The sequence below is a fragment of the Podarcis pityusensis genome (assembly GCF_964106645.2).
Source record: "Podarcis pityusensis genome assembly, chromosome: 2".
NCBI lineage: Eukaryota > Metazoa > Chordata > Lepidosauria > Squamata > Lacertidae > Podarcis > Podarcis pityusensis.
Genome location: NC_138029.1, coordinates 52,043,226 through 52,064,912, shown reverse-complemented (window position 1 = coordinate 52,064,912; position 21,687 = coordinate 52,043,226). Strand labels below are relative to the sequence as shown.

General features: G+C 44.1%; 1 protein-coding gene across 4 annotated transcripts in view; it reads right to left on the bottom strand.

Annotated features, from left to right (window-relative positions):
- Nucleotides 1–17,955, bottom strand: part of SH3PXD2B (SH3 and PX domains 2B) — a 102,057-nt gene extending 84,102 nt beyond the window's left edge. The window contains exon 1 of one of the 4 annotated variants that reach the window (XM_080997120.1): nucleotides 17,794–17,955. Coding sequence is in view for 2 of the 4 variants with exons in the window: in XM_080997119.1 (XP_080853245.1) it covers nucleotides 10,768–11,007 (240 nt within the window). In the remaining 2 variants the exon portion in view is untranslated. Of the gene's footprint in view, nucleotides 1–10,767; nucleotides 11,399–12,096; nucleotides 12,116–17,793 lie in introns of those variants that run through there. The other 3 variants (XM_080997121.1, XM_080997119.1, XM_080997118.1) reach the window with 3 other exon arrangements.
- Nucleotides 17,956–21,687: the final 3,732 nt, after the last annotated feature.

The window sequence follows — 21,687 nt, the reverse complement described above, 5'->3', positions numbered from 1 at the left end:
TTTGCAAGATGGATGTGGATTTCTCTCTCACACACACACTTTTCTTTCCCCCACCCTCCAGTATTGTATTGCAATCTCTTACTTTCCCAGGTTTTGTTTAACTACTCTGAGCTTTAAATAAAATCAGTCCCCTGTAAGTAGTTTCCACAAATCTGATTAAAGTCTCATGAGAATAGGCTTGAAATACAGGCAGCATAAAGAAGGGAAAGCAACAAAGATATACAGGCTTTTCCAGCCTCAGTAGAAGGCTCTCTCCCTCTCTCTCTCTCTCTAGGCAGGCTGCCAAAAGTGATCCATTACTGAAATGCTATAGAATGCTTAGCGAGCCAGAACTTCTGGGGGCCAAAGACCTAAATGATGTCATGCTGGCTGCTTTGCGGCAAGCCCTTTTGGTGAACCAAGTGCATCTTGGGAGTCCTCTAGAGGAAATGGAACACTTTATTAGCCAGAGATAGCCTCTGCATGCTTGATCATACTGCAGAAGGGGACTGTGTGTCTGATTTGCACATCCCAGGAAGACATTAAGAAAGAAAGGGAACTTTCCCAGCAACCTTTTAACTAATCATTCCGTGATCAGTATGACTCATGCACAATGAAATCGTGGATTGGCCCACACACTCACCATTTTGATAATTTCATATGCATAGTGGGACACTGGAGCTGAATGAGGTAACTAGCAACCTGCTCAAAGCAGCATCCGATGCACGACAAGAACACATATACTGCACACCACAAATTTCACCATACGCATGTCTTGCTTATGGGCTTCCCATGAGCATTTTATTGGTTACTGTGTAAATAGAAGGCTGAACTAGACAGGCCTTTGTCTGATCCAGCCGGGCTCTTCTTACATCTAAAGGAAGGCTCCCCTGTTGAAAACCCAATGTCCTAACTTCAGATCACCATACCAGCTATGACTTCTAGGTAGAAGGAAAAATCAGCTGGCTAATTTGTAGGGCTTGCTTATCAGTAAGAATTGGAAATTTGGTAAAAACTATTCCCCCCCCCCCCTGCTTTTTGGATCAAGTATCCACTATAGAGATGAGTATTCTCGTCACAAAACATTCTCCTTTCTACCCACACCCATTTATATGGATGGGAAAATGCTGAGGAAGTGACCATAGCAAAAGGTCAAAATAGAACAAAGGTACTCCATAAAGTTTTCTTCAAATGGACAACTTAAGTCTGAGCTGTACCAAATATTGACCTGTGATCCAAAGAACTGGGCAACAAGTTCTACAGGCCTAAGGGAGCTTCAGGGCCCCATTTCCTTAAGGGTAGTATCCTGTCCCATGTTGCATGGCAGTTGGCTTTTTTAAATGGAGGGGAGCAATAAGGCATGGATTAAACAAATGCATTTTACTGGGTACAGGTGATCCCTGGGAGACACATCTGAAGTAGCCCTTCAGATCACAGTCACCATCTATTCTTAAACAGTTTTATATAGAGCTTGGGTTGGTGTAGTAATAATAATTTATTTCATACACTATGGACAAATGTTTCTGACTCCCAAATGTTGACCAATGCTAAGAACAAAATAATTTACCACCACCACCACCAATTATGTCGCTGAAAAAATTGGGGAGGAAATAAACAGGGCTGGATTTTGTGCGTGGAAGTTCTAGTCTTCAAAAGAAAGTCCTGGGCTCATCATTCTTTATCTCTTGAACCTAGTAAAAAGCAAAGTAGATCCTACCAATCTGAACTCTACCCACCTGTGCCCTAAATGGCTTGGGAACACATTACCTCAGAAACTGCTCCCATGAGAATCTGCCTGGCACCTGGAGGCCCTGCTCTTACACTGGTGCCTTATGTGAATAATATGAAAATTAAAATGTGGTACGTTCTCCATGTATTTTCAAGGGGGGGAGAATCACTTTCAACAACATAAAATACTACTAGGATTGATCTCCAACATAGATGGGAGGTGCTGTCTCTTGCTAATTATGTTTTTAATTTGTGGTTTTATATATAAAATATGCCTGTGTGTTATATTACAAACATTTAAAACATGATGGGCATTTAACCAAGTTGGGTTTTAAGAAGTCTTTGTATCGTCAAGCTTAACCCCTGACTAATTAAAACCTTGCTGTATATGGAGAAGGAAAATATCTTTCTGGGTGATGTCCTGGCTCAAAAGAATATTGTTCCTCACAGATACCTCCTTGTATGATCTCATCTATATAATACAATTCCCTCCCAATCTTCCATGTCCCTTCACTAGCTGTAGCAACCACATATTGAAGGAAACAGGACTGGAAAAAAATAGCCAAAAGGAAAACTGCCAAGAGTGACAAGCTGCTAGAGAAATGCAAATGGTATCTGTCCAACTGTAACAGAGCTGTCAGAGAGAGGGGGAAAAAACCCTCAAAGCAACTGAATAGGGAGAAATAAAACCCAGCGAGTCACAACCCCCATCTCCACTCTTGAAGCCACATGATTCTTTCAATATGAACTTACACCAGAAGTCAGAGGGAATTTACCAAGTTCATCAGATGTGGCATCACTTAGCATTATCAACAGGGGAACCAAGTGCCAGAACCTTTTAGCAAGAGCAGAGCCGGTGGTCTTGAGACAAACCAGGCGGTAAGAGGAAGACACACCACAGGAGTCCAACAGGACTAGAGTCTAACCAAAGTTTACATTGAGGGGGTATTGTTTTCTTCTTCAAATACTTTCAGTTTATTGGCAACCACATCCTGCAAAACAAGTACATTTTAAGTGTGCACAAGTGGGTTTAGAAAATAAAATTTGACTTTATCAGTGACTTGGGGATAAACGCAGGGCAAGCCATGGAAATAGTGGATCAGGGATCCCATGTTTCATTTGGAAGACAACCCCTCCATTTTCTGCCTATTTAGAGATAGGGAAGCCAGAAGAGTAACGCTCCATCTGTTCTCACATTTCAGAATTTTCATGGTAGCAGCTTTGCGGCATGTTTCAGGACCAGATGTAAGTTTACACAATGCCAGTACTGTTAGATAAGGCACCAAGCCACATCTCATACCTTCCTATACTACCAAATGATAATCCGATGCCTGGCACAGCTCAGCACTGAACAACTGCCTAAATCACCCAAAGTCGACATTACAAAGCACCTATTGGGGGGGTATCTTCAACTCACCTTACAGTCATCGACCTAAACAAAAGAGGATATCATATCAGCAATTTCTGCAAATGCGCCAATTCATGAGCCAATATGCCTTCAGATGAGTGCTAACACAGAAGTCCAGCCACTTGTAATTCATATAGTGCAGTGGTTTGGTTGTACGTTGCAGGAAATACCAATGTATTTCAATGTAATAGAATCAGCAATGTTGTGCTGGACCAGTCACTGCCCCCAACTAAAAAGCTGCAGCTTGGAGCAGCGCATGCATAATCTTACAAAAGGAGCACTTTATCTGTCCTCATATTTTAAAAATAAAGATTTCAATCACTTACTTTTCTCATCCATCATTCATTACTGGTCTGGCATCACTAGCAAACTCCATTACTAAGACATCCATCAAGAGCTTATTTCCAATGCATTCATCTACTTGCTAGCATTATTAGAAGAAAAACTGTTAACAGCTACAAAAAGATGTAACCCTTTGTCAGCTGTGGAAGAGAAAAATGTTCTTAACAATTCCCAATAACACTGGAAGTCTAGCATTGCCAATCTTCTAGTCCAACCACACCAACATATGTCACTTCACACCGGCTCCTAGCTCATCTCTAAATTCAGAGCCATAATAGCATCTCCATTTTGTAAGTTGTGGAGCAGTATGTTGTGGTATCTATACTTTTTAAAATTGTATTCCTGAACCCTGGCCCCATGTAAGGGTTCCTATAGAAAAGGAACCAGATTACTGATATTTTTGTAAAGAAGAAAGTGTCTTGTGCTTTATTTACTGTGTTTGAGAGGATTAAGGGCACAGACATAGGATAACAGGCCTTGTACTCTTAACACACAGCCTTTCCCTTCAAGTCTCAGCAGTTGCATGCAGACTGCAAACAAGTACAACAGTCCTCTTTTTGAGGTTGCCACTGAGAAATCCAGGGATTAATCTAGATCAGTTGGAGCCATGGTACTAATTCAAGAGTGGGGAACATTTGGCTCTCCAGATGTTTCTAAACTACAACTGCCATCAGCGCTGGCAAGCATGGCCAATGGCCAGGGATTATAAGAGTTGTCATTCGGCAACATCTAGAGGACCAAAGGTTTCCCACACCTGTACTAAATAGTTCACTTTTGCCTTCCTCCACCTCCTCCTCCTCCACACTTACACTCCTCCCAGACTCAATCAATATCTGTCTTCAGACTGTTCGGCAACCCAAGGCAAAAGTTCAGATCCCTAAACACAAAGCTGACCCATTGCCCAAACAGGTGTTGACCCATTCATCAACCATGAGATGAGAGAAAAGGTTAAGTTCATTATGAAACACAGATTTGATATCATAACCCCACTAACTAGATGCAACAAGTTCATTTGAAGCAGGTTTCTCCAAAGCTGAGGGGATGTGGAGAGGAGGAAGAAACAAAAGTTATTTGCAAGTTTAACTCTGCACTCTGTTACAGCCACCACAGAGATATATGAGGACAGAAGCAGATCCTCAAACATCAGATCTTCTGAGCACTCAATAAATGAGTAGCAACTGTTACTCAAGGCCACATCTTCCTCAGTCTTTTCTCAGAACCAGTCTCCCCATTACTGCCCCACAGCTGAAAATACAACTTTCCATAGAATTAAGTGCAACTGTTTGTCTGTCTAGGGGTAGGGGTGGGGAATGCACAGGTCATTTCTAGGTCAGACTATGACACTCTGAAAGTAGGGAGTTTTCCAAACTCATGAATACTAAGAAACTGCCTTCAGGGAAGAGAAAGGCAGGTCTGTGCTCAAAGTAGTTGAGAAGGCCTAACAGGCCTATTTACGGTTGGCTCCAACCTCACAGAAAGAGCCTTGTAGGTAGCCAACAGCAAGATGACTCAGCCTCTCCACTTATTGTGTAAAAATAGGTTTGGAGTGTATATAATTAACTGTCTTTGGGAATCTGTCTTGTTCTTATGTACAGATTCAAGGGCAAACACTGTTCTCTTTCACTTCAACGTTAATCTAGTTCACAGGGTTTCAGAAACAGAAACATGATTTTCTTTAAAATGCATTTATTCCTCTAATGAACTGAAGGCAGCAGCTTACACCATTTGTCCACTTGTGGTAGTTTAGGCTGAGAAACAGTGTGCCTGGCAATGGCCACACAGTGAGCTTCATGGCCGAAAGTTTAGTGCAACTACGTTGTCCAACTGTACTTTTTTTAGCACCTGGGCACAGAGATGGTTGCAGGCTGCCTATGTGTACAAACTGGTTTACCATTCTTCATGTGGTCACTGTATGTATGCATGTACAACTGTCCATGATGAAATGGGGGCGGGGGGAGAGAGAGAATGGCCTTGCGAATCTTTCCCATTCAAGCTTTCTCTGAACAATTCTAATTATTTTTCCACAACTATTGTTGGAGTGGGGTTCTTTTGCTTTGGAATCACTGGAATGTCACCAGTGAAGAAACAGTGCATGTACCAAAGTAGTAAGATCTCATTGCAGGTGACAGACAAATTCACAGACAAAGCCTCTTAGATAAAAATATGTTTGGAGATGTCTTCTATCTGCAGGTTGGTGGTATAATCACATCAATTTAAATGTGTGTGGGTGTGAAGGTTTCAAAGTCTCAGAAACAAAACAACATAGGATTCCAGAGACAAAAGAAGACTCCTAAAATTGTCCTTTATTTTCACACCAGCCCTTCAAACGATGGAAATACATGGCAAGCTGAAAAACTATGGATTCCAAAGGAAATCTCATCCTTTATTTTCATCCACTGGGACGAGTGGAAAGCATATGTGAACATTTAAAAATAGGGTGAAAGACTCCTAGCTCAGGTACAAGATAAAGAACAAAGGTCTAGTCTTGGTGTGTAAAGGTCAGCAGCAACCAATTTCAAATCAACCACAACACAGATATTCCTGCAAAGGTTGTCAGAGCTGAAATACATAATCATAAATTCATTCTCTTTTCAAGGGCTAAAAACTTTTAACTGTTAAAGAATCATCTAAGGAATCAAATGAGAGCAAACATATTTGTGGTGGGTATTTTCCATTGCTGGAAGAAGAGGAAGGCTCACAGTTGCCAAGAGGGAAGGCAGCCTTTAATCCTTCACTTAGAGCAGTACTGTAATTTGAAGAGGAATTATGACATCACCAACCATTTTCATGCTACTCCAAAAGGGAGAAGTCAGTATTTTTTCCATCATAAATAACTGGAGGAAGGGCAAGACAGAAAAAAAAGATCTGTGTAAATAACAATGAGCCTCAGGCCTAGTTCACACAACATATTCTTGCTCTGTGCAAACAGTCCCAGGTATGCAGACAGAGAGCTGAACTTGTCTGAAGGAACTCATTGGATATATATGGCCAGCAGAAATCTTTGGACATAAAATAAATATAGGTTCTAGAGCCACCATATCATTATCATCCTTATTTGCCTTGTAATACTAATGGGGGGGGGAGGTATTTGCAGGTGAGAACCAGCACAGAAGGATGCTTAACCCTTTCCCTGTTCATCAGTTCTCCCCTGCAAATGGTGTTCTCGTTCTCTCTCTCTCTCTCTCTCTCTCTCTCCCCCTCTCCCTCTCTCTCCCCCCCCCCACTCTTTTAGTACATCCCCCCGCCAGCAGGGCTGCCCAATTGGAATCAACACTGATTAAGCTTTTTTCATTAAAAAAAAGTGAGGAAGAAATTTACAGGGCAGAATTCCTATTCCCACCCCAATTTTCCCATTGCAAGTGCTGTTTGAGAACACACATTGGCTAGCATGAAGTGTATTTCCCATCTTAATATTTGCTTCTAAAATCCAAAATCACAATTAACCACGCTGAGGCATCTGGTGAGCAGATGGAAACCAAATGCTTGACTAGATGGATATTTCGGTCTGATCCAAGAGGGCAGTTTGTGAGCAAGCTGATTTTTCATAACACACAATCCCAGTATGCAGGTTGCACACAGTAAGATGTATGCAAATGCACTCAGTGGAGACCCACAAATTTGGTTTGGGTCTTGGTAGTCAAGCAAAGATTGGTTGTCAGGACCTTACCCTTAAGAACAATTCGGTGCATTTTCGCACAGGAGTCCCATTGTGCTCACTGGTGCTTACTCCCAGGTAAGCGTGCATAGGGGATTGAAACACAAGTTTCTGACCTCACACTGCATCTTACTGGGAGGCTGGGTACAAGCCCCATTTCCTCCTCCACCTCCAAAACTTTCAGAGCTGGGAAAGGAGACCAAGGAATTAATCTACTCAAAGGAAGGAGGAGTGCAAATTACAGAGCTGATTTCTGCAGTAGCAACCATGGCATTTGAATTCACCAAGATACAAACAACTGCCCAACCCTACAGTCAGCTAGAAAGCGGGACTGCCTCATTTAAACAACAACAGGTCATTAGGGTATGACAGTGTTTTTCAACCAGTGTGCTGTGGCACCCTGGGGTGCCTTGAATGATGATCAGGGGTGCCGTGGGCAACACTGGCCTCCATCCATCTTTCCTTCCCTCCCTGCTCTGATGCCCTCTCTTGTCTCTGCCTCCCAAAGGCTTGCACAGCTGTTTGTTGCAGCAGCCCTGGCCATAAGCTCCATAGGTGAATGGTGCCTCTGGGAAACACCTCTCTTTGGGGCGGGGGTCAGCTCATGGACAAGGGACAGCTGCCCCAAGGACTCCCAAGGAAAAGGGAGAGAAGAGGCTGAGGGAACACTCCACAAGGGAGGGTCTTCAAAAAAGGGTGAGAGGCTGCCAGCTCTGCAGGCAAGGGGTGACATAACTGGGCTCCTGAGCCCCACAGGAGTGCCACAGAAAGAATGCAATTGGTTAAGGGAGCCGTGGACTCAAAAAGGTTGAAAACCTCTGGGGTATGATAATCAAATCTTATGTCTATCTGAACTGAAGAGCTATACCAAACTGATTCACTTCGCCTATCCTTCATTACAGGAAACAATTTCTTCTTGATTTTCCTTCTGATTTAAAGGATTGTCTTTTCCCAAATGACTCACTTTTTCTCTTATGTTTAAGAGCCTACCATCTTTCCCCCCTTTGATTATGCATTTCCTCCATACTATGATGTCCCAGACAGAACTAGAACACAGCTAAGAGCATCTCTATCTGTAGTCACTGGCAGATGCTTCCAAAGATTAAAAAAACCTATTCCAGTCAACTCAGGAATGTATTTCAAAGGATGAATGTGGCCAGCACTATAGCATCATTTGGTGCAAAGGCAGCATTCAGTTTTAAGAAACAAAAGAAATTATCCATAGTGAAGAGTAAAAGCAAGACCTACTAGTAATTCTGTCCCAGTCTAATAAGATACACAAGGAAATGTCATGCTATAAGCAAGGTATTTTAAAAAGCAAGCATTATAAAAAGCAGCAGCAATCTAGTAGAAGAGGCTTTTAAATGTGTTTGTGGAAGGGGGTATTGCTTTCTTGTTTTTGTTTTAATTATTAACTGGTGTTTATACCTTGTATTTTTATCCTGTGAACCACCTTGAGATCTTGTAAGGGTGGTATATAAATCTAATTAATTAATAATAATAATCAATATTTTTAAGTAAGTAGAATCTCATCTCCAACTACAGCCAGTTCTAAAGCACATGTCTGCAACTGCATTTTGGCTGAAATCCTAAACATATTTAACAAGGAGTAAACTCTAATGGACACAATAGTTTATTGGCATAGGATTGTACTGTAGATCATCCCCACTACTTGTTTCCTTTGTTTATCTTCCTATCCCCACCCGCTTCCCTGTGTTGCCTTCTCCACTATCAAAATTTGGCAGATTGTAGCTGTGGTGCAGTGGTTAGAGTAGCCCTCCCCAACCTGGTGCCCTCCAAAGGTTTTTGGACTGTAAATCCCCATCACTCCTGACTACTGGCTGTGCTGGCTAGCACTAATGGGAGTTGGGAGTCAAACAACATCTGAAGAGAACAAAGTTGGAGCTCAGAGACCAGGTTCAAATTTTTTCTCAGTAGCTTATTGAGTGGTCTCTGCCAAGTCCATCTCTCTCTCTCTCTCTGCCTAGCCTAACTCACAGTTACATTGTGGTGATAAAAATGGGGAACCCTGTATACCACCTTAAGCTCCTTTGGAGAAAAGTGGGATATAAATGCAATAAAATAAAAGGTCAGATTGTTATGACATTCTAAAGCAAAGTGACAATTGTTGCTGAGAACAGTATAAATATATGAAAACTATCACAGTATCATAGTTTTTTTATCTCAAAAGGACAGGGGAGGGATCATTACACCATTAGGGGTAGGTATAGTGAAAGACTGCTGCACCAATTTGTACAGTATAAGAGGATATGGAATTAAAAGACCTGCATTTTCTACTCATGTTTCATCCTATGCTACCATTCACTCCTTGTTCTCCTCTGCATCCTCCTGGCTGCCTCCTAACTTAACTCCTTTTTTCATTATTCTCAGAAACAATCAGGTTCCCATATGTGAAGCACAACCTTCCATCTCTGCTGTCTCTATTTGCACAGTCTCACCCCTCCGGCTCCTAGTGTGTGTGTGCATATGTGAGTGTGTGTGTGTGTGTGTGTGTGTGTGTGTTGTGAATGAATTAAACATTGCCATAGATTCTTTAACAGAGTTGCCAGTCAACTCTTTGGGTAGAGACTGTGTTCCCTCGCAATCTATAATGCACGAAATATTTGTGTTAAGGATTCAGCACAGAACAGGCAGGATATTAAAAGTGGGAGAACAGACCCTGCAAGAAGGGGAGGTGTTTGCTATTCAGCAGGCATACCCCAGTTTAGGGGAAATGACAAGCTGCAGCACCCAACCTGCCAGTCACCAGCCCCAACGGATACACACTCCAAACAGAATCTGACAGTTCTGACACATTGCAGCCAGGTTCCCACAGCCTTACAATGCCTGTAAAGCATAGCGGGCACAAAAGCAGGGAGTACCAGAGGTCTTATTGCCTGGGTATATCGAAATCTGAGCAAACTTCTCACACACCCTACAGATGCACTTCTAGGCTGCTGAACACAAATCTGGCAGGAAAGCCACTACTTTCCTTTCTGAGAAAGAAGAAACCCATGTAGATTTCTCTGCCAGGAGAGCAGCTGCTCTCCAGATCCCCTCCAGCAGTTTAACTTTCCAAGCAAACCATTAAAAGCAAACGCCAAGGGAGACTTATGCTTGCCCATCCCACGATGGGACCCGTCCAGAGCACTGGCCAGAGATTTAAAGTGACGGGCTGGTCAACATGCACAATCCTGCCTTTGTAATGTCAACGCTGGTGAAAGAAAAGAAAGAGCCAGGCGGCAAGAACTTCCTGCCTGGCTTGCTAGGAAGTTGCAGTGTGTGCACAGACAGACCATTCCAGCTGCAACATGCACTCACAGTGGATCCAGGAGGGAATGGAAGAGACCGCACAGAACCGGCTGCGGGGAGGCGACCCCATCGCCTCTCTGCTAGCTATGGAGCTGCAGCCAACGCCCCCCCCAAAAAAAAAACACACGAAGGGGGAAGATGCCCGTGCGAAATCCCAGCAAAGCAGCTGTATCAAGGGCAGCAGATCTGCCCCAGCATGTGAGGAAAATGAACGGCTGCAGTCCCACAACATCTGGGGACCCAAGTTTGAGAAACAGTGGGCTGGAGGATTTCAAGGCGCTCTCAGCAATTCTCCCCACCCGACCGCGGGTTACACACAAATACACATGCCACGCTCACTCACATAGTGTTTGTTGGGAATTCGCCGCTTCTGCACGTCCAGCACCTTCACCTCCAAGATACTCTTCCGGGGCATAGCGCTGGTCCTCTGCAACACGAACCCCAGAAGCAAGTAACAAAATAAAGCGGGAGGGCGGAGGGAAGGAGTGTAAATCTCGGAGACGGGTAGAGGGGAAGATAAGACGAAAGAAACCCCTCCTCCGGGAGGGTCGGCGCAGCCAACGCTCCTGGACCCAAAGCGCATAAACTTTTAAACGCAGCGGTTGCAGAGATTGCGCTGCTAAGGGATAGGCGAGCCTGAGCCCCACAGCACCCTCGGCGCCTGCCTGTGTCCCCCCCCCTTTCCCCTTTCTTGCTTCTGCTTCCTCTTCCTCCTCCTCCTCCCCCCCCCCAGCTCTACCCCCTTCGCTCTTTCCCTGGCCAGAGTTTGCAGATGCAGGAGGGCTCCTCCCAGCCCATCCCTGCCAAAGCAGCCTATCCCACTCAGGCGCAGGCGGTGTGGTTATGGCGCTCTCTGATCCAGCCCCGCTCCCCGGGCTTCTTAAAGGGCCACGACCACCGTGCGGCTCGCCAGCGCTTTCAGGCCAAACACGCAGAAGCGCCTCTCCGCGCCATGCCTTTCGCTTGTGCAGCTGAGAATGGGGGGTGCTTTGGGGGGCAGAGGCGGGTGAAAGCAAAGGCGCAACTTTTCAGCTGTGGCCGGAAGACCGGTGGGAAGTTGGAGCTGGGCGGCAAATCCACACGCTCCTGCCCACTGCCAGTAACACAACCAGCCCGCGCACGATCCTTGCCTTTCTTTCACGTCACCCATAACCAAGAACAGCAAGGGGGAAATGGAGGGATTAGATTAATATGAGGAGCGAGTCTTTTCCACACAATCCCAAGGACCATTTTAACCTCCATTTGACCCCCCAACTCGCCCGCCTCTCTCTCTCTCTTTGTGAAGTGAAGGAAGAGAGCTCGAAAGCAGCCGAGGTCAAACGCAGGCGTCGCCTTTTTCTCAAAAGAGGAAAAGGCGTCAATGAATCCTCGTCTGAATCTGGAATTGCCACACTTTGAAACGCTCCTTGTCGCGACAGGAGGCGGCGCAATTGGTTTCCGAGGGAGGCCTAAGGTCGCCTTTCGAGCCGTCGTCGCATAAAGCACTTTGAGCTCCTTTTCCACAACTCTCCCTCAGTCCCTCCTATGGAGTAAATATCCCCTTGCAAAACTTCGCCACCTCTCCTCCCCCCCCCCCCCGGCTTCAACTTTACACGCTTGCCCCGCCCCATAAAGGGGACGGGTGGGTCTTGAGGGGTGGATTCAGCAATCCCACCCGCCATTGTGCACTCACCTAGGGGATCGTGTTGGGATCTGAAGGGAGAGGGTGCGTGAGGCCCTGGGAGATTAAAAAGCATGGCCCCGAAACATAAACCAGCTCCCTCAGCTGCTGTAAAATACAAGAGGACAACGACTGGTTCCAACGCTGGATCTAGACGCATCGAAAGAAGCGTTTCAGTTTAAAGCGGCATAAATTTAAACGGGTAAAACAGGTAGAGAAAAAACGGAGCTCCGCATCGCCATCTGGTGGCACAATGTTATATCGCACATACAAGGCATATACAGTGGTACCTCAGGTTACACACGCTTCAGGTTACATATGCTTCAGGTTACAGACTCTGCTAACCCAGAAATAGTGCTTCAGGTTAAGAACTTTGCTTCAGGATGAGAACAGAAATCGTTCTCCAGCGGCATTAGCTAAAGTGGTGCTTCAGGTTAAGAACAGTTTCAGGTTAAATACGGACCTCTGGAACGAATTAAGTACTTAACCTGAGGTACCACTGTAAATCGCTTTTTCTTTACCAGTCTAGCTGAGTCTTGGCTGTGCTGAACTGCTTGAGAGGTGGCCGGTCTGTCTGCACCTTGGCGGGCAATTTTGGCCACAGTGAATCTAGCCGCTATGCTAGGTTGCGGGGGGGGGGGGGGAATCTGTGAGGCGGTGGCAACAAGTGCTCAAATAACTGAAGGTAATGAGCCAGGAGCCTGACAAGATTTTGGTGAAGACTGAGAAGGCAATAAACTTCCTGCTTGAAGATATGAACTGTAAATGCATGCCTATTGATGGCTTCACTTTGTGACAGAAGGCTCTCAGCCTCTAGGTACTCTCCCAGCCTTTTGCTGAGAATGGGCAGCCTGGGAAGGCATTCAAAGCCAGCCCCAGTTGGCTTCAAAGCTTTAAGATCCACTTTGACCTGGAAAATGTGCACACAACTGATGCTGCTGCACTTGCAGACAAAGAGGAGCAGCTAAGATCATGTACAGAAGACAAAGATGAGGATGATGGGCAGGATATGCCAGCAAGTTGGAATCTGCATCAGTTTGCTCTCCCAAGCACATGAAAACACGCGAATGAATTGATTGTTGACTTTCATCCTCCTATTGAACAGAGACTCAAAATCGCATGGGGCTTTACAGACACTTTGAGAGCTTATCCAGAAATGCTCCAGCTGTGAGACAACAGTGGCAGTTGCCAATCACCATGTTTCTCACAACAAAAACAACCAGCAGCAAATCAGTTCACACAATCAACTTCTGAAGCTTAACGAAGGCTAACCATGTCATCTGCAAATCTCTATTGGTTTCCAAAGCCTGTCCGATCATCTCCTGGGGCAATACCATGCTTGGAAGAGGATGACAATAACAACAACAACAACAACAATTTATTATTTATACCCCGCCCATCTGGCTGGGTTTCCCCAGCAACTCTGGGTGGCTTCCAACAAAATATTAAAATACAATAGTCTATTAAACATTAAAAACTTCCCTAAACTATGCAACACAGAAGAGGAAGAAGAAGAGGAGGAGGAGGAGGAGTTTGGATTTGATATCCTGCTTTATCACTAGCCGAAGGAGTCTCAAAGCGGCTAACATTCTCCTTTCCCTTCCTCCCCCACAACAAACACTCTGTGAGGTGAGTGGGGCTGAGAGACTTCAGAGAAGTGTGACTAGCCCAAGGTCACCCAGCAGCTGCATGTGGAGGAGCAGGGAAGCAAACCCGGTTCACCAGATTACGAGTCCACCGCTCTTGACCACTACACCACACAGTCGTCATGCACCAGTTTTTGTGTGGCATTTTCTGTTTTTCAGAGGGTTGTTTTGACTACACACAATTTTGGCTTTATGCACTATCCGTGGAATGTAATTCCCACATAAATTGCAGGTTACCTGTACCCTCCACTGAGGGAACTTGCCTGTGACACACAGGATGGCAACTAAAAATGTTCCTAGTCCCCACCCCTTGAAGCCTGCAACAAATAATAGGAGTCTGGATCTACATAGTTCCTTCATATATTATAGATCAACAGTGTTCACTCAGCTCCACATAGTGTATGAGGCAGCTGTTTGTATCTTTCATGCAAGTTGTAAACTCACTAGGGACGTGCTGCTTCACCACAGGCCAAATGAAGTAATATACAGGGCCATGGAGGGGTGACTGGCCGCCCCCAGAATATTCCAGGACCTCCGTCTGAACAGTCTGTTTCCATTAAAAGGTCTGTGGGCCTGTGACTTTAAAAATTCAGTATTAAGCACAGCTGAAACCAAATAGGGTGGGTCCTGAAAAAAATGCACCTCAGGTGTCAAAAGGCTGGGGTAAAAAAGTGCATCTTTAGCATTCCCTGAAAGCTGTCCAGTGAAGATCGCAGACACACCCCTGTAGGGAGGAGTGCTGTGGGAATGCTTAGTTACATTTTAAAGGGAATTCAGATTTAGTGCTGGCACATCACTGACTTTCAGATTAATTGGATTCTCTTATAAACATCTCATCTGTGTCCTTGGCAGCTACTGAAACACATCCCCCTTTCTTCAGCAGCAACAGCACTCAGCGCAAAACAGTATAATTTAATATACAGCAAAGCATATCTCTAGAACCTCTTTAGTTGCAGAGACTTAGTTCTGTTAGCATCCATTGGCACCGAGTAGTGTAATTGCTGCTACCTCTGTGAGTTGCTTTTGTACCAGTTGGGGCCATTGGAAGGACTTGTGATCCAAGTGGTTTTTTTAAGAGCATTTGCAAATTACATTCCTACCAAGGGTCTGGTACCACTTGTATGGCATGTTAGAAAGTGTTAGGAAAGCCTTTGGTCAGAACTTTGCACAGCCTCCAATAACACATGAACAAAAATGGAGGAAGCAGCAATTGCATTGTTTGGGGGACCATGTAAAGGCCTCTGCACATCTGCATTGTAACAGGTTGGAAAGAAGGGTGGGAAAAGAGCCTTGTGGTGTGGTGTAGTATGAGGCATGTGGCTGTATCATCTCTTAATGCCCTAGATGATTTTACAAAGTATAAGCGATGCAATAAACTTGACTTGAATTGTCCTTGAACAGCTTCAGTTTTAAAAGGACAGCTTTAAATTCTGGCAGGCAGCCCTAAGGACTATTATGTGTTTAACCCTGCCTGTCGCCTACACAACAACTGGAGAAAACTGGAGACACTCCCTATGTCAAGTAGAACTGCTATCCATTCTGGAATTTCAAAATTCAGTGCTAGCAAGTTTGGTGTTAGGGAGAAATGTAGTTTTCCCAGCTCAGACATAGGATGTACCATAATTAATGGCATCTCTAATTTTAATTGGTCCAAGGAACGCACACGCACACATATAAAATCAAGGTGGGGCTCTGGGGATTTACAAAAAAACTAGGCCCCAGTTTTTGTGTTCAGTCTACCTGATATCTGAATAGGAGACAGATGGCCTACTCTTGAGATCTGGAGAGGTGAGAGAAGCCAATCAGAGTACCTTGTACTTTCTGAAATGGCCTCAGCTGGGGATAGGGAACCTGGTGCCCCTCCACAGGTTGTTGGGCTGAAGCTCCCATCAGCTCCAGTCTGCATGGGCAATTGTACCGGGGATTATGGACAATAACACTGTACCATAAATTCCTGTGTCCTACACAACTCTTTCTGCAGGATACAGGACACCTAACAAAGGAAAAATATGGTTTCACTAAAACCTGGAAGACATACATTTGGACTTTCATTCTCACCGGCTTAGCTAAGAATTAAGGGTGTTAACAGTATGCAGTACTTTGTTCTTATGAAACAAAATATGCACCATTTTGTTCAATGTATTTTTAATTAGTTTTCCCAACTTTCATACCACCTGCACACTCATCCATAACTATATCCTTTCAACACAGGGTATTCATTAATTAATTAAACGAACATGTTAATTGCACCTAGGTAAAAGCTTCTGAAGTGTAAAATAACTGATTATAGACACTGGGTATTTAGTCGCGTTTCTGCCATTATGAAGAAATCACTGTTTTTAACATTTGTTTCTATGAAACCTGACCAGTTTTGCAACAGCTTTCAGAGAATCCGCAACACCCTTAGGCAGCTTATTCCAGTAGGGAATTAGCGTTAAGAACAAAAGCGTAAGATCAATCTACCTCTCTCTCTCTATAGTTTAATACCACACAAACTCACTCACACATGCCTTTAGCCTTTGTTTGGTGACCAACATGTAGTCAGCAGTCCCTTGGTTTGTTTTAATATTAATTGAGATTAATAATGTTTATCCTCGCAGCAGCTTGTTAAAATAAATCCCCCTTGCATATCTCTGTCCTCCATCACAAAGCCACTCCAGTGCACCACTTACAAGAAAACTGGCGTGAGGCCAAGATAAAGCCAAAGATCAATGGGAAAGCACTTAAGCATCAGAATGCCTCACAGTGCTGATTAATCTGGATGAAATTTTATTTGTTAGAAGGACTGTCTTCCAACCGGGGTGGAAAGCATCCGTGTGTATCAGTACCATTATATGCCTCCAATATTTATGTTAACAAGCACCTAGACTCCAAGGTATATGGTACAGGAATTAGGATGTTCCCACTGCCTGTCAAAATTCATGTGCATTCGTTTTTTGTTTTGCATGAAAATTGCTTAATACTAATGTAGTGTTGTATGGGCAGGGGAGGGGGCAAAAACATCTTTCAAAAAGGTTTTGGGTATAATCTTTTGTTTTATGGCTTGCTCAGTGCTGCTCCAGTTTTGACTGCTGTTGCTATTCTTATATAGTAATCTTGGGTGTCTTATGACTGTTAGCAAAAGTAGGTAAGATATGTTGCTTTTAAATATTGTGTTTTCAGCTTTGTTTGCTGCCCTGGAAAATAAGGTGGGAGATAAACAAATAAATAAACAATCCACTTTACTTGCCTATTATTGTATTGATAATAGTTTCGCAAGATGTTACCATAAGGCTACCAGATTTTTTTCAATGAATCCGGGGACACTTTTCAACTTCAATGGATTTTGTATGGGGACTGATTTGTAAATCTGGGGACTGTCCCCAGGTCTTATGGAGTGAATGTGTGGTCCCTGGGGCTGGGGGAGGGGGATCCGGGCTTTCCCCTCCAGCCCCAACAAACTCTGGGAGCAGCGGGAAGGCTGAGTGCAGCCTTTCCGCTGCTCCCCGACCTGCTTTTTGGGGCTGGGGGAAAGCCGGGCTCCCACCGCCAGCCCCACAAGCCCTGGGGAAGCTTCGCGCGGCTATCCCTGGCTTTTGTGGAAGGTGGGGGAAGGGACAGAGCGAGGCTCTCTCACTTCCCCCACCTCCTGCAAAAGCCCCCAAGAGTCACGCTCCCTTTTAAGAGCTGCGTGGAGTGTGTGTGTGGCTCTTGGGGGCTTCTCCCCGAGGAGGGAGAAGGGCAGCCCGTCACACACACACTCTGCGTGGTTCATGAAAGGGAGCGCTGAGCAAAGCCTGGGATACACACAGGCTCTGCTCAGCGCTCCCTTTAAATAATTTTTTTTTCTTGAATCCCCCCCCCCCCAAAAAAAGCGGTGCGCCTTATGGTCAGGTGCACCTTATGGAGCGAAAAATACGGTAAATTCTAATTTCAGAATACACATTCCAGATTCTTAGGCAGACAAAGCTAGTCATTTCTGCCATCTGCTGTTTTTTTTTACACACACAAACTCCTGTATAGGGTTGCTGGTGTTTCTTTCTCTGTGTAACCAGGTTAACAACAAAGTAAAGCTTAAACTTGCTTAGGTCTCAGTGGGCTTGCTTGAATTCTTTTCTTCACCAAGTCCTTTTGAATAATCCTCATTTCTATTTCCCCTCAGCTTTATTTCCCCCTTTTTCCTTTTGGGTGTTCACTGTGCTTAAATAACAGCTCTGTGTGGCTCAGTTCACACCACCACTGGGAATCTTTCCAGAATCTTTAAACTGGAAAGTTGCAATGCCCTTGCTGCTGATTTCATAATGCTGGCCTCTGAGGGAATGGGGTGATGTCATAGTTAAAGTGCTAGGATACCAGCATTCCTGCAGCAGCACAACTGGTCAGTCCTTTTGCTAGTCCCTGCTCATATCTTCACATCAAACTGCCCTATCTCAACAAATTCCTCAAAAGAGTAAAAAACAACAAACCCTTAAAACACACCATTTATTGATGACATTTAAGTATAAATCAGATTATGACAGGAACATCTCTCAAAACTTTAAGTCGAGCCCAATGTTTTAATGTGGTGCCCTCTAATGGACACATTGAAGAAATGCGCATTATATGGCCGCAGCAATTAAATATGTAATTCAGTAAAGGCTAACACTGAAGGGGGCAGAACTGGTCTAATAGAATCATAGAATTGTAGAGTTAGAAGCAACCCTGAGGCTCATTGACTGCGACCCCCTGCAAGGCAGGAATCAAGACTCTTATTCCTGCATTCTTATTAACAATGCCATAAGCTAGGATACATAGTTAGAAAGCGCTTTTACATCTTATTTCCAATAGCAGTTAGCTCAGGGCTCAAGGCATTTTAAAATACAACTTTATACAAAAGGATGAAGAGTGCTCACACCAGAAAAAAAATTAATTTGCATCTCCTGTGATGTCTGAAGTCATTCTTTGTCATTATTACACTGTGGATGAAACTTGGACTGCTATCAGTAGTGTAGTGGAGCAGGAATGAAATGCTGTTACTTTCTTCACAGCAGGAACAATGGTATTTTCCTGGTGCTATTTACCCATCCTTCCACACAATGCCCAATAAATAAGCTTTCAGCAGAGAGAAACCCTCCCATTCGCTAAGCCAGGGGTCAGCAACCTTTTTCAGCCATGGGCTTGTCTACCGTTCCTCAGACCATGTAGTGGGCCGGACTAAATTTTTTTGGGGGGGAAATAAATGAACGAATTCCTATGCCCCACAAATAACCCAGAGATGCATTTTAAATAAAAGGACACCTTCTACTCATGTAAAAAGCACGCTGATTCTATACCGTCCACAGGCCGGATTGAGAAGGCGATTGGGCCACATCCGGGCCCCGGGCCTTAGTTTGCCTACCCCTGCGCTAAGCAAAGGAAGAGGCAAGTCACCTTAGCATGCATGGCTACGGGTTTAACTGCCTCTTCAATTTTGAGCAATTCCAAAATCTATTATTACCACCCAAAATGCCACAAAATAGGGAGCAAGCTTTTGAGTCCAGGGAGTGTAGTTATAGGACTAGTCACAAAGGTTGCCTGAACTTCAGAATCTACCATTGCGTCATTGAGCAGGGTGCTACAAGTTTCCACAAAGAATGTCAACAGAGGGTTATGGAGTGAAAGCCCTTACCTTTTGTTTGTTTGTTAATGGTGCATCTCATATTCAGCAAGCCACCAAACTATGCTTTAATTTCAGAGGTAAAGAGAAGCCACCTCCACCAGCTGATTTGAAAATGGATGCAGGTGTGCCCAGGTTGTTTTCCCCAGTGAGATTCTCCATCAGCTGCTCTCACAAAGCCCTAATAATTAAATCAGGTGCTTAAGATTCTGTTTGCGGGGAACTGGGGGTTTTTTGGGGGGGGGGGGCAGCAAGGAGAAAGGTGCTGCTAGAGAAATGCTACAAATAGCCTGAGTGTTCTGCACACCTTGTTTTTAATAGCAGCCTGATTAGCAATAGAATATTAAAATCAACTTAATTATTCCCTTCCATCAGGTCTGGAATTCTAATACTATTATGGAGAGAGATTCCCCCTGCTTCATTTTTTAAGCTGTTGCTCTCAGCCCACCCATAAACTTGGGCCTACAAAATGATGTATAATATTCCTCTGTTCCCCAGTTAAGCCCCCCCCCCCCCCGGAAAAATGTATTTACTGTTTTGTTCTACTTAGTCTATAGATGGAGTTAATAGTTAGACTACTGGAGAATTGTGTTGCTTTTTATTTCTAGTACATATCGCATCAGAACATCTGGCTACCTTTAAAAGATTACACCTCCTTTTAAACACCAGATTTTAGGCTCCAGGAATATACATTGACTACTTATGCATCAGGAAAGAAGTAGGACTTGTGTGACCTAAAGCCAGTTTCTGCCAGTAGGTGCATCATGCATATTTTGCTCTGGGCAAGGGAACAGTATAAAATAGTCAAAATTCAGAGAAGTCTGCACATGCAGCAAACATAATGATCACGGAGTTGTGTTCAACACATCACAGCATTGCTCTAGCTCTGTTGCCAGGATATTTAGTCTCCTCCCATAACTATCCCACAACAGCCAGAGCTTTAAGCCAGCCCATAATGACTTGCTGTTGTATCAAGCTGTTTGACAAGATAGTTTAATATCTGACTTGCTCTCAAGTACTGGATTCTATCCGTATACTGGCTTTCAGCGTATCAGTTGGATAGACTTCCACCCTGATTGGATCTTGTTTTCATTTTCTCTCTGCACAGAAATAGGATACATCTGCTGCCATCTGTTCCTGTTGCCCCAGACATAAACCTCCCCCCACCTCTCTATATGTACATATCAGTTTAAGAGACCACACATTTAATGGGCTTTATTTAGCCCATAGAAACTTACACCACTTGTTAGCCTTACGTTACAAGAAGACTTTTTATTGGTTACAGAAAACACCTTCTGGAATTTGTCATCTGGAAATGCCACATTTTCCTGCATGGTGGTGGCATAGCAGAATAACTATCTGGGCCAATTCTTGTGCCTGTAAGCATGTGCATAGGTGCCTCACCACACACTCATTGCCCAGAGCATGGATCAGAGCTGGTGACCTCTGACAGATCATACAACAGCTAGCCAGCCCAACAACAAATGGTTTTGCTCACGTGTGTGTATATGGGGGGGGGGGGCGGGCGGGCGGCGGAGAGAGATGACACTTGATTGACAGTCTCTGTTTTATCTCACTTGGTTTCCTCAAGCTCCAGGAAGAGGACTGGAGCTCAAAAACAGAAACTGTGGGTATCTGGAGCTGAAGTTGTAAAATAGCACAATATGTGAATCTGTGTCTTCTGCACCATGTAATATGTAATGGAAGAAACTGTAATTTACCATTTCCATGTATTTCAGTACATGTGTGCATTTTAAGTACCATTTTCTTAAATGTAAGGTCTCCTAGAACAACTGGTTCCTACTTATAATAAACAATGTTTACTAAACTTCAGGGCTAGTCATGACAACATCTGTGCTTGCTGATCAATTACAATCTACTTGAGGGCCATGACAACAGCATTTATTGGTTTCTTTGACCTCAAAAGCACAAGATTCAACACAATGTTCTCTCTGCATGTGCAGAATTTTGAAAAGGATGTCATGTAATTCCCAGCAACTCCATCACATTGAGGGAATTGTGGAACCCCTACTCAGCAAAGATGACGGACCCATCAGTGGCAATTTCCACATGAAAACACTATCTAGCACACGTACTGTATAATAAATGGCTAGGTGACTATACGGGGGTCTTCATCCCAAGACTTTGCACATGCTTTTATAGGCACTGTAGGTGCTCAATAATTGCTAATATCAAAACATAAGAGCAACAGATTCAAAATGGGAGATGATGTGACGGCTGGTGGTAAGTGCAGGTCTCCTTCTTCACCAAACAGTGTCACCCTTTAGCTATTCTTGGATGTTTAGCAGCAGAAAATTAAAAACAGCTCCAGCTGGTCACAGC